The sequence below is a fragment of the Brienomyrus brachyistius genome, chromosome 7, assembly GCF_023856365.1.
Source record: "Brienomyrus brachyistius isolate T26 chromosome 7, BBRACH_0.4, whole genome shotgun sequence".
NCBI lineage: Eukaryota > Metazoa > Chordata > Actinopteri > Osteoglossiformes > Mormyridae > Brienomyrus > Brienomyrus brachyistius.
The window spans coordinates 4,424,529-4,437,161 of NC_064539.1; the positions used below are offsets into that span (position 1 = coordinate 4,424,529).

The following is a 12,633-nucleotide window of genomic DNA, read 5'->3' on the forward strand; positions in this document are numbered from 1 at the left end:
GCCGGGTTCCACGTTTATTTTTATACCTGAAAAGTAAGAAGCTTGACACATTTCAGTCATCTCACATTTCATAAACTTTTAATTTCAAAACCAAAAAGGTATCAACAAAAATGTCACTATTGCATTTTTGCCTATTCTTTAAAAGGAAAATACAGTGATGGGTGATCAGCGTATTACATCCTGGAGACTGTTTCACTACTTAATAAATTCATTATATAAATAATTACAAGGTCTAGTGTGTTGTCTTGCAAATGTGGGAATGGTGCTGCTGTTAAGGATGTAAAAATGAACAAAAAAAAGGTTTAATAAAGCTACTTTAGCAACATATTTAAAGTTGTTTATTTGGCAGATAAATTGCTTCAGCTGCGTTCTTAGGTAATCGAACATAACATTGATACTGCAAAACTGAAGTGATATACTGTACTAGTGCAGGGCTGTTCAAATCACGGTCCTCGAGGTCCGAGCACTGCTGGGTTTCCAGCCTTCCGTTACCTGTCAGCCAGGTGTGAAGCCTCTGTGGCCAATCAGAATCAGTAATTATTAAACGTACTGCCTGGGAGAACGGGAGACACAGGCAGGATTTGGTATCGAGGTCCAGATTTGGAAGAGCCCTGTCCTAGTGGACTGCAGAATTTATGAATTTTAAAATACATTTTCTTCGTTAGCTACTTAAGGGTAGTTACTGTGAATCGGTAGTTCTCAATCCTGTTCCTGGTGCCCCCCACCAGAATGTTTTCATTCCAGCTCACACTGCTTTCAACCTGCTCCATTAATTATTAACCTGTTCAGGACCATATAAGCCTGATTAAGGTAGAGGGCTGGAATGAAAACATTCTGGCCGGGGGAGCAAGAACAGGAACAGGATTTAGAAAACACTGCTGTGAATGAAGGCTTTGCCTGATTTGTCTGTGAGCAGAAGGTCACCAGTCCAAATCCAAGGCGGAGTGATGTCACTGTTGGGCACCTGATCAAGGCCCTTAACCCTCACAGAGTGATGTCACTGTTGGGCACCTGATCAAGACCCTTAACCCTCACAGATTGATGTCACTGTTGGGCACCTGATCAAGGCCCTTAACCCTCACAGAGTGATGTCACTGTTGGGCACCTGATCAAGGCCCTTAACCCTCACAGAGTGATGTCACTGCTGGGTCCCTGAGCAAGGCCCTTAACCCTCGTAGAGTGATGTCACTCTTGGGCCCCTGATCAAGGCCCTTAACCATCGCAGAGTGATGTCACTGTTGGGCCCCTGATCAAGGCCCTTAACCATCGCAGAGTGATGTCACTGTTGGGCCCCTGATCAAGGCCCTTAACCATCGCAGAGTAATGTCACTGCTGGGCACCTGATCAAGGCCCTTAACCCTCACAGAGTGATGTCACTGTTGGGCCCCTGATCAAGGCCCTTAACCATCGCAGAGTGATGTCACTGTTGGGCCCCTGATCAAGGCCCTTAACCATCGCAGAGTAATGTCACTGCTGGGCACCTGATCAAGGCCCTTAACCCTCACAGAGTGATGTCACTGTTGGGCACCTGATCAAGGCCCTTAACCCTCACAGATTGATGTCACTGTTGGGCACCTGATCAAGGCCCTTAACCCTCACAGAGTGATGTCACTGTTGGGCACCTGATCAAGGCCCTTAACCCTCACAGAGTGATGTCACTGCTGGGTCCCTGAGCAAGGCCCTTAACCCTCGTAGAGTGATGTCACTCTTGGGCCCCTGATCAAGGCCCTTAACCATCGCAGAGTGATGTCACTGTTGGGCCCCTGATCAAGGCCCTTAACCATCGCAGAGTAATGTCACTGCTGGGCCCCTGAGCAAGGCCCTTAACCCTCACAGAGTGATGTCACTGCTGGGCCCCTGATCAAGGCCCTTAACCATCGCAGAGTGATGTCACTGCTGGGCCCCTGATCAAGGCCTTTAACCCTCGCAGAGTGATGTCACTGTTGGGCCCCTGATCAAGGCCCTTAACCCTCGCAGAGTGATGTCACTGTTGGGCCCCTGATCAAGGCCGTTAACCATCGCAGAGTGATGTCACTGCTGAGCCCTTGAGCAAGGCCCTTAACCCTCGCAGAGTGATGTCACTGTTGGGCCCTGATCAAGGCCCTTAACCCTCGCAGAGTGATGTCACTGCTGGGTCCCTGAGCAAGGCCCTTAACAATCGCAGAGTGATGTCACTGCTGGGCTCCTCATCAAGGCCCTTAACCATCGCAGAGTGATTTCACTGCTGGGTCCCTGAGCAAGGCCCTTAACAATCGCAGAGTGATGTCACTGCTGGGCTCCTCATCAAGGCCCTTAACCATCGCAGAGTGATGTCACTGCTGGGCCCCTGATCAAGGCCCTTAACCCTCTCATGAGTGATGTCACTCTTGGGCCGCTGATCAAGGCCCTTAACCCTCACAGAGTGATGTCACTGCTCTGGTCTACAGGGACAGCATTCTTCTTGGATGCCATGCCTGTTTTGTTTCCTGTTTTGCAACTAAATTCCTAAGAAGACACCTAAACAGCGATGTTACGTATTTAGCGAAGGCAGCGAATGCAGTGCGATACTGCTGTGACAGACTGGCTTCCTGTCCAGGGTGTCTTATGGCCTGATCTGTCTGTTCCCCAGGATTGACCAGCATATGCAGTTTTTAGATCTAATTTGAAGAATGTGTAACGCAACAATGATTAATTCATTTTTTATTTTCATAACACAATTCTGGTATTCATGTGACATGTTATTTTCAGAATGCAATTTTCAATCCCCAATTGACTAGATTTTTTATTAATTAGTATTCATAGTTTGTGTTACCTACATAACCTGTGTATTCATGAATCCTTTGCAAGTGTTAGAACATCTGCATACCTTACGTTATTTGAGTAACTTAAGTTGTTCATACAACATGACTTCAAGATTTGTTCACTCTGGATTAAGTTTATTATAAATTGAAATTTTCATGCCATTTGTTTTGGTGCTTATAATGTATTAGTTTCCAGTACTTCTGGATCTATCTGAAAAAGAATATTTCTGACAAATAGCAAACATACCTATGGAGAAGAGTTCCTCTTCAGCACAGATATTTTCAATCATAATTTTCAATGCTAATCCTGTCATTTTCGGCAGATATTCATATAGTTGAAGTTTAGAAACACCAACATGAAATCTACCCAAGAGTCTACCAAACAAGGCAATAACAAGAAATATTTCCACCTGTTTTCTACAAATTACAAAAAATGTGTATACAAGAAGAAAACATGAAGACAGTTTACAAAAACGTATCGAGTATCTTTGCGAAGTAGCAAATTCAATTAATATTGTAGGGCAGAAATATTGACATATACAATATTACAGTATTACATTATATAGTGCAATGAATGAAAGTGAAGTACACAGTTAAATGAAACGTTGTTCCACCGGGACCATGATGCAACACAAGAGTGCACAAGTGCAATTACAGGACAAGATAACGCACAATGCAGTCAAAAGCAGTAACAGTACTCATTTGAATAAATACGATATTATGACAGATACTGTATTCTAGCAGCAGAAGTGTGCAAAAAAATACAAGATTGAAGTACAGTTTGGATTAGGGTTGGGCTACGGTTATGGTTAGGATCGCTATTAGGGTTCTGGTTAGTGTAGACGTTTGGTTTCAGGCTGGGGTTAGTCATGTAAGTATTCATCTAAATGCCGCTTACATGGTTTGCCAGTTATTCATGAAATTCACTCACGTTTCTTATGCCATTTGTCTAGTTCATGGTTTTTTGGTTTGTTTGTCCAAGATTGCTGACTCAATATACATCACTGCCTGATCTCATTTGCTTTTTGTGATGCTTATTTTTTGAAATTATAAAAAATAGCATTTCACCCTATTGCATGTTATGCCATAAAACAATATTGCATTCTTAAATCACAACTGTGCACAAGTTTCATAGGTTCTAAAAAGATGCGTTAAATCTATTTTGTCAAGTTGTACCTGGTTTGTCACAATAATGACACTGTTCACAAGAAAACACAGATTTTAAAACACAGTTGTTCAGACTGGTAAAAATGCAGTGACAGCACGCTTAAATAATTTCTGAAGGCAAGTGTTTCCCTGTGTTTATTAGAACAAACTACAGTTCAATGAAATGTGAAATGTGCACATTTCTGGGGTCAGAAACTGAAGAGAAGGTCACTGTTTGTCATTGAAAACTCAGAGTTTTGTTACCGAAGCGGACGGTTACGCAAGCAGCACCATTTCAGCCCGCTGAATAATGAGTCACAGTTTCAGAGAGCCCGTAGACGCCTTCGTTTATTTACTTTGCCAGATAACTCCATGATGTGCTGCGTTCATCACGCCGATGTGTCGTATAGCAGCGCCATGTTGGTGGTATCGTCACCAGCTTTGTTGATTGGTAAATATCGACTGATTCGCTGTTTCCTGTCTTCCTGGGCACGTGTCCATCATACAGTTTTGACAGTTGAATCAGTATTTTCGGCGCAGGAAATACCTTTGGAAATATGTACGGACCACAGACCACGTTAACAGTACCTGCACATTAAAAGGTCACATGCCGCTGTTTTTCAGGACTATTTAACGGGGAGATTTTATTTGACCAGGGTTGAATGTTCCCCTGGAGCAGGTATAACTGGGAATGTTCTTATGCATAGGCGGAACAGGAGGGGGTGGTCACAGGTAGTGTTGCCATAGCGAGGGCAGCCAAGTGAAACTCAGTGACGTCGCATTCCCAAACCGGTTGTCTTGACGCCACCACCTCCACCCCCCCACCCCCCCCAGGGGGTGGGGCCAGGTGCATGTAAGGTGTGCAGGAACGCAGTACTCCCATGCCGTGTGTCAGGCTCACTCCTCATTCAAGCGGCAGGCGCACCCTGCGGAGGGATCCCAGAGGACGCGTGTGCCTTGCTGACAGTGCAGGGGGATTATTCTGGAATCTGTTTTGAGAATGTGGTGCGATATGAATCTCTGATAAGTACCCCGGCTCAACCCAAGGTAAGAGTACCTTCCCGTGCTTCACTCTGATTGCATCCCGGGGTGTATGTTGCTGAAGAAACATAGTAACTCGACGAGCTGCAAAAAAGCATGAAAGATCAGTGCCAATCTGATACTGAAGTAGTCAATAAATGGAATATGGAGGGATTTTTATTGGTCTCACCATCATGCCACGTGAAACAAAATAGCTAAATAAATAAAAGGCAGTACAAGATCACTCTGAAATCTAAGAAAGGCACAAGGCAAAATGTAACATCCCTGTATATTATTTTTAGTTTCAGTTAAAAACTGGAGGTTCCGGACCCCCCGTGACCCAGTAGGATAAGCGGGTTGGACAATGGAGGGATGGATGGGTTAAATGCTGGCATATTGTTTTTTAATACTCTGTTGCTTTGGCTAGAATTGATCGTCCTTTTGCAATCATATGATTCATTCTCTGACCTGCATGATAGAGCCATTCCTAACCAGCAATCCTGAGACAACTCATTATGATCTCCTGGTACTTAAGGACATTTCCTGTTTTCCTAGGTCACCCTCACCGCCCATCCCCATTCACAGCGACCACCGTTTTATTCCCCCTATCAATCAGTCACAATGAGCAACTTGAACCTCTCCCTGGACAACCCCTACGGCAGCGTGACCATCCCTCGCGCCAAGCTGAGCTCCGTCGACGACGGCAGCGTCGTCATAGCCAATCCGGCGGCGGTCTATAATGCGGCTGGTCCCTCCGCCCTCAACCCCTATGGAAACTTCCAACCCCAAGGGGAACGAGGACCCCAAGACCCATCAGGCCAGATCTCCATGCCCTACGAGGGCGCGGCCTCCACCTACAAAATCAAGGAGGCTGAGGAGAAGGAGAGTTGCTGCTACACCTGCTGGTGCTGCTGTTGCCGCCGCCGGAAGAAGAAATAAAGCATCGATTCTGCCTCCTCCTCCAACCGTCGGCCATCTTGAAGCGGACGGTGGACCCAGATGCCCACAACCGTGAGCTTCTAACACAGAGGCAGGCCAGATAGCTACTGGAAGCAGCAGGATGTCTATGGAACCTCCCTCCTTTGGACTGCAGAGCATATTTCTGCTGAGCCTCTGTTTTGCATTGCTTTGGATCTAGCGTGCCTGAATCACAAACTGAAAAATTTATACGTATAATGACAATCATTCAAGATTCAAGATAATTTGATATATTGTTGACAGTGACAAGTCTGTGCCTGGTCGAGAAAGCAAGAAATGCCCTTTAGGTGTCTGATATGGCAGAGCACATGACATTCGTCCCAGTGAGAAGTGGAATTACAGAGATGGATCAGATCATTTCCATACTGCACCCTGATGACTCATAAACCCAGAGATGCAGCTCTGTGGCCACTATTGTTTTATCCCGTTCTTGGTGTCATTGTACCCTATCTTTGGCACTTCCCCTGTCAGTCATTTTGAACAGTGCAATATCTGTTTTCCACAAAAGACCATATCTTAAGCATGTAGATGACTCCTGCAAGACTATTATTGTGGTTGATGTATGGGTGAGGTTTTCTCTATAGGGAGTGGTCAGTTTATGTGGGTCTGAGTGACTGACCAACGCCCAGACACCACACCCTACAACGCTGCCCTCTTGACAAAATAAGAACGGCACAGGCCCGCCCTGACCGTAAATGGACTGCTGCGAGACTAGAGACTTGTTTGTTATCTCATGTGAAAGTCGTTTCACCGTATTACAAGAGCTGGGTCAACAATGGTGAGGGTGTGGGGTACTTGAGACGGGAGCTGCTTTGGAATGTTTTGGGCCCAAGGGAATTTCTGGGCTTGGATGCAGAGAGATGTAAAGATATAAAAGCAGGTGAAATAACTGACTGATAATAAGCAAATTCGGCTCTGTCATAGCACGCGTATTTCTTACATGCAACCAGCATGTCCAGTCAAATTAATACTGTATGCAGTGTTTCTATGGCAACCACGTTAAATCCTGCTTTGACAGGTGAATCTTTGATTACTCTATGGATCTCGAATGAATGGGAGTTCCCTATTCGATCACCCAGAACTCCAGGTTCACTACTGGCATTACGAAACACTTAAGACAGAGCTGGTCTTCTAAACATGTTATTAGAAATTACCAAAATAAAATGGGAGTGTTCGAAATACCTATTGATTGAAGTTGCTTTTGTCGACAACCTGGTAAAGCACACGCTAGTGGAAACGGTCTGTGGTTCTGGGTCGCGCCTTGCGCCTCCGTATTACTTCTTCAGAGGCTACAGGTGCAAACATGAGGCTGACGAACAGGTTTACGCTGTGGCGCCGTCCCACGAAAAAAGTGAGTCGTCTTTGCTGGCAGGAGTTGCGCCATCTTCCTCAGCAGAGCTCGGCGTTCCCAACGCCACCTTCTAAAGGGACACGGGCACAGAAAAAAGGAGCGGCGGTGACACCACGGGCCATGCAAATAAACCGGTCGTCCTGCCGGTCGCCCCGGCAATGTTGTTTCGCCACACCTGTTTCATCGGCAGTGAGCAGATCGCCACCCAATCGATGTGCGGGACAGGATTTACAGCATTTGGTTGCTGACATTATGAATGAGAGGCTTCATTTCCAAGTTGACACCTTAAATCAAACTTTATTAGCTACTAAAGATCCCCAGACATATATATATATATATATATATATATATATATATATATTTGCAAATACAAATTTTGTCATTTGTATTTGTAAAAAATATACACATATCATTTGAAATATCAGTCTACAGATGTACCTTCTGATGTGCACTTAAATTATAATAGAACTGTCATGTGACCCCACTGGTTGAAAGATCTACTCACGGAGGACAAGTTAAGTTTACTACCAGGCTGTACCACCCTCCAGCATTCACAGTAGTTCCATCCACGTGTACAAAAACGTTTCTCTGAGCTGTCTGCCAAGATGGTTCCAGAACATTCCAGTAACAGCCTCTATAGGTAAAGGGGGGTGTGGTAAGATGTGCAGGTTAGTGGGGTTGGGCCTGTGTTCCCTCTGGTTAAACAGGTTTGGACAGCTTTCCCGGGTGGGATCTGGGCCTAGGTGTCATCAGGCACAAACCCACTAGAACAACCGGTCCCACCTGCCCACAATGTTCTGAAAGACCTTTAGGAAAACCAAAGCCTATAACACTACCTGGGTTCCAAGAGCTGCAAATATTACCTTGGAAACTCCACAACTGCACTGCTGTAAATTGTTAATCTTTTAAGTTCAGATGACCTGTGCACATATTCTGCCTTTCTGAAATGTTCATGTATGTTCAGCTCTGGGAAAAAATTAAGAGACTGCAGCAAAATCTTCAGTTTAACTTTTTTTCTCAATTTATGGCCATGAGCCTGTGTAAAATATACATCTTTTTGCAAACTCCATCCCGGCTCTTCCCTGCTTCTCATTAATAAAGGGCTTCTTCCTTGCTTTATGGGTCTTCAATCCTGCTTCTAGGAGTCTGACATGAACTGTCCTAGCAGTGCTCTTCACACCTGCACTTAATGTTTCCCATTCCTTTTGAAGGTCACTTGAGGTCATCCTCCGATTCATGAGGCACTGTTGGATAAGTTGCCAGTAATCTGTTGGCATTAGAAAGTCGCTTCTGCCCTCTACCTCACTGGTTTATAGTCAGTGTCTCCTGCTTCACCTTATTATTTACTGCTGTTTTAGAAGCTTTGAGCCTGGAAGCAGCCTGCTGTGTAGCGTAGCCTCTGCCAACAGAACCAGGATTTAATCAGGATTTAAGAATGCCAATTTTTTAAAAAAAATATTGAGTCGCCTCTTTTCCAGAGCTGTATTCCTAGTTTAACAACATTCATGCAACAATCGGTCTATTTTACGAGGTAACCCAACAAGCTCCTCTGGAATGCTAGCTCTGAAAAATACTCCAATAGGGGCTAATATGTAAGTTTCCTACCGATTAGTTTTTGGAGGGGTCATGTTGACAGTGGCTGCCTGCTGAAGGACCATCGAAAGTCACAGAAAGTTGAGATGTTTGAACTTCAGATGGGCGTAAAATCTACATCCAGCAATGACGTAAGCAACCCCTATAGTGTCATGTGCTGTATGATTTTGCTTTTCAGGCGTGTGGTGCATTACCACTAAATGCTTATATGCAACGGTTTCAGTTGTTAGTGTAAACGAAAGCATCTACTCCGTCTGTTGCGAAAAATACTGATAGAAATACCTCTGTACTATTCATTAGGACCCTTTTGGAAACTACAGATGAAGTCTGAAGAGTGACAGCTAACATACATCAGTTGATTTGAAGAAGCTAAACTATAGCAGTCCACCAAACGCGACTGTAAACCGGTAGATCTTGCAAGTGACTCTTGTAAATCTTTTAGATAAGGACTGTCACTGAGTTTGGTGCCTGACAATGGTTCCACTGTGGAGTGTGGCAGGGCTGCATTCCAGGCCATCGATTGTCTGTCTCATGATGTGGCTGTAACAGCGTATTCTCTGGGTTTGCAATTTAGCATAAAATCCTACTCCCTCAGCGATTTCCAAAATGCAATTTTCAAAGGCGCGCTGCGATTGAATTAATCCACCCCCACATGGTGATCGAGATAAGTTAAAAGAAAAAGTACCTTGTCATTCCTAAAAGGAAGAAGGAAGTTACTGTTATTGTGTGTTGACCTGTTTTCATCATTCATGCTGAAGTTAAACTGGGGGGGGGGGGGGGTTGTTTAAGGGAAAATAAGATCATCTTGCAAAAACATCCATCAATCCATCCATTTTGAAGCCCACTGGTTATATCTAATATTTAAATTTGGTACAACACAATTTCAAAGATGGTGTAAAATGCTAAATAATTAGGTGGAGAGCAGATAATAATCGGACTAAAAAAATTGAAAAGAATGAGATTGTGTGACTCCTCTGGTAATCTTAGATTAAATGCACCATTCTTCACAAGTAACAACAAGCTTATTGCCACCTAAACAGGAAATACTGTATCTTAAAGGTTTTCTAATATTGCTGGGTCAGTTGACATTAAAAACACTTCCTCCCCAAACATATCAACAAGCGAGGATTACTGTTACACCTGTTATCTGAAATCAAGAGTGTTTTCAATTGTGTTTTCACAATTGCTGTACTCAAAAGAGGCTGTGATTTGGCACAGAATGGTTAAGGAGATATGTAAACATGCCAACCACTGCATGTGGAAAGCAGCCTGTAGATTTATCACGGGTGAACACAAGAACCTGCAGGTATTATCGACATTTTCATTGGCCTTGATTTTGCACATTTCGAAGATACAAACTGAAAAAAAAAACATTAACAGAAACACTGAAATTTCTTAAAAGAAAAACCTTTAAATGTGGAAAAAATAGTTTTTATATTCGCTTGAGGTGATTTTCATGGTGACTTCAGAAAGGGGTAATTTGCAAATCTGCAGTGGAAACAGAATTTGCAAACAAGCAGATACGTAGGACAAGATAATTACTTCTACAGCTACTAACTCATGGAAAGTCGGCTCCATGTTGAAGTTCAAGACATGGATCTAAATCTCACAAGATGATAAATGGCAAATATTATTTGCATGGCATACATTAATGTAAACACACCCAGATTTGTCATTTTACTTTGTCATTTTACTTTGTGAGCTTATTAGAAACTTAATACGCACAAAACCTTAATGGAAACAGCTATTGTGACACATAGGTGTCCAGTGTGGCCCAGAGATTGTGACGTGTGCACACTAAGACCTGTAAACATTGCAACATACAAATTTAATAGCGTGGAAACTATAATCTGTATACATCATCACATGGGAACACAGCATCCTGTACACACTGTGATATATAGACATTATGAAATGCCAAGTCTATGAACTGTAGACATTGTGACATATTAGATGCATTTCCTCTCTGGTTCATCACTGCCAGTTACTTGTCACACAAATGTTTTTGTAGGGCAATGTGCACCAATCAGCCATAACTTTACAACCACTGATAGGTAAAGTGAATAACATTGATTATCTCATTACAGTGGCACTTGTCAGGAGTGCCATTGTACCTAAAGGCAAGTGAACAGTCAGTTCTTGAAGTTGTGTTGGAACTTGTGCTGGAAGCAGGAAAAATGGGCAAGGATCTGAGAGACTGCAACAAGAGCCAAATTGTGATCGATTGGACCAGACTGGACCCCCCCCCCCCCACCCCGGATGGGATTTACTGGTTGAGCACCTGCACGGCCCTGTTCAGAGTACATAAAAAAAAAAACAGTGTGGTGACCGCGAAACTGGAACATGAGGTTAAAGTCGCACTATCCAGGCAGTGACCCGATTCATAGACCAAGCCCATGAGGAGGGAATGACACTGCACCCATATTTACCATTGGGAGCCGCTTCAGTAAAATAACCAGCTAAGTAAATGGGGAAATGGTTGCAAGACACTGAACTCTGCAAGACTCCCTCAACGTGGTGCGAGAAAACAGATCTCTTGATCTTGCACACCCCTGCTCCGATGTCAGTTTACTGTAACAAGAGCTTTCAGTGGACACAGCAGTTATTGGGGAAGAAGAAAAAAACCCCCATAAAATCAGGTCAGCGAAGACACACCCATCAGGTAGAGCTGAGTCTCATTGTGTCAGAGATAGATTAGCGTAAGTGATTTAGGGAATGGGCAGAGAGACCCTAAAATGCTACATGCTAACAAGCTGAACTTCGCAGTAAGTCACATCATCCTCGTCATTCTGTTCTCACAGAACTGCAGAGGTAGATGTTATATCAGTAACTGAAGCAGCGGTCAAGAAATACAAGTAATCAACCCAGAACGCAAATGTTCAGTTTCGGTAAACATAACATTCCTGGCGTAATAGTGGTCCACGAGGTAACTATGTTAAACGAATTAAAGATATTGGGTGAACAGTAAAAGATAAGGCCAAGGAGTCACATGAGACCAGCGTTTCTTCAGGGGACAGATCATCCGTGAATCTGCACACTACAACCACCTAGTGGCCACAAAGCCATATTACGCTCACACGGCTTATTTATTGAGTTGTACTCTATACCATCCAAAATTTCATACCTAATATACATTTTCATGCATTGCCTGTGTTCTAAACCCAAGAGTACAATGTGATTCAGGATCACCTGATGTCTCACGCCAAAAGGCAGGCGGTCCTAGTACTAGGAAAGCAGCGTGTATTGTGAAATTTCACCGTTAGGCCCGATCATTCGGGGCTGGAGCCCCGAGTATTATAAACCGAGCCTCGGGTATTTTAGCCCCAATCCAATCTTCCTTCAAAAGAAAAAAACAAAAACAAAAAGACGACCAGGCCCAGGCAAACTCGACTTGCCTCTGGTCTTTTCGGTAGCTGGAAACGCCCGTGCACCCATTTATCCTTTCATACTATACTGTCATTATCAGGTAATTTTATACTTATGCGTATTTGACAGGAGACTTAATCAGAGTATTACCCTCCAGTAAATATTAATAGAGGTTTTTAACTTTAGATGATAATCATAAAGTAACTAAAGGAAAGGCGAAAATCTCCCATCCGGCAAACGCCACCTGAAGGCTATTAAGGCTATTAATCCGTCCATCAAGCCCCCCCAGTAAGTCTTCACTCAGCCGTACTCCTGCAGTCTCCCTGAAATGGCCTTTCACCTTGGTCGCTGTGCTCAACCTTTCTACAATTACCTCACTGTAAACTTTGCACTACAACC

At 43.8% G+C, this 12,633-nt stretch overlaps 1 protein-coding gene across 1 annotated transcript; it reads left to right on the top strand.

Annotated features, from left to right (window-relative positions):
• Positions 1 to 4,793: 4,793 nt before the first annotated feature.
• Positions 4,794 to 7,105, top strand: si:ch211-202f5.3 (uncharacterized). Its single transcript, XM_049018950.1, has 2 exons — positions 4,794 to 4,973; positions 5,502 to 7,105. Exon 2 carries the CDS (start codon positions 5,568 to 5,570, stop codon positions 5,883 to 5,885), a length of 318 nt encoding a protein of 105 aa, XP_048874907.1. The 5' UTR covers positions 4,794 to 4,973; positions 5,502 to 5,567; the 3' UTR covers positions 5,886 to 7,105.
• Positions 7,106 to 12,633: the final 5,528 nt, after the last annotated feature.

Coding starts and splice junctions, on each gene's coding strand:
- si:ch211-202f5.3 (XM_049018950.1), top strand. CDS start 5,568: ATGAGCAACTTGAACCTCTCCCTGGACAACCCCTACGGCAGCGTGACC.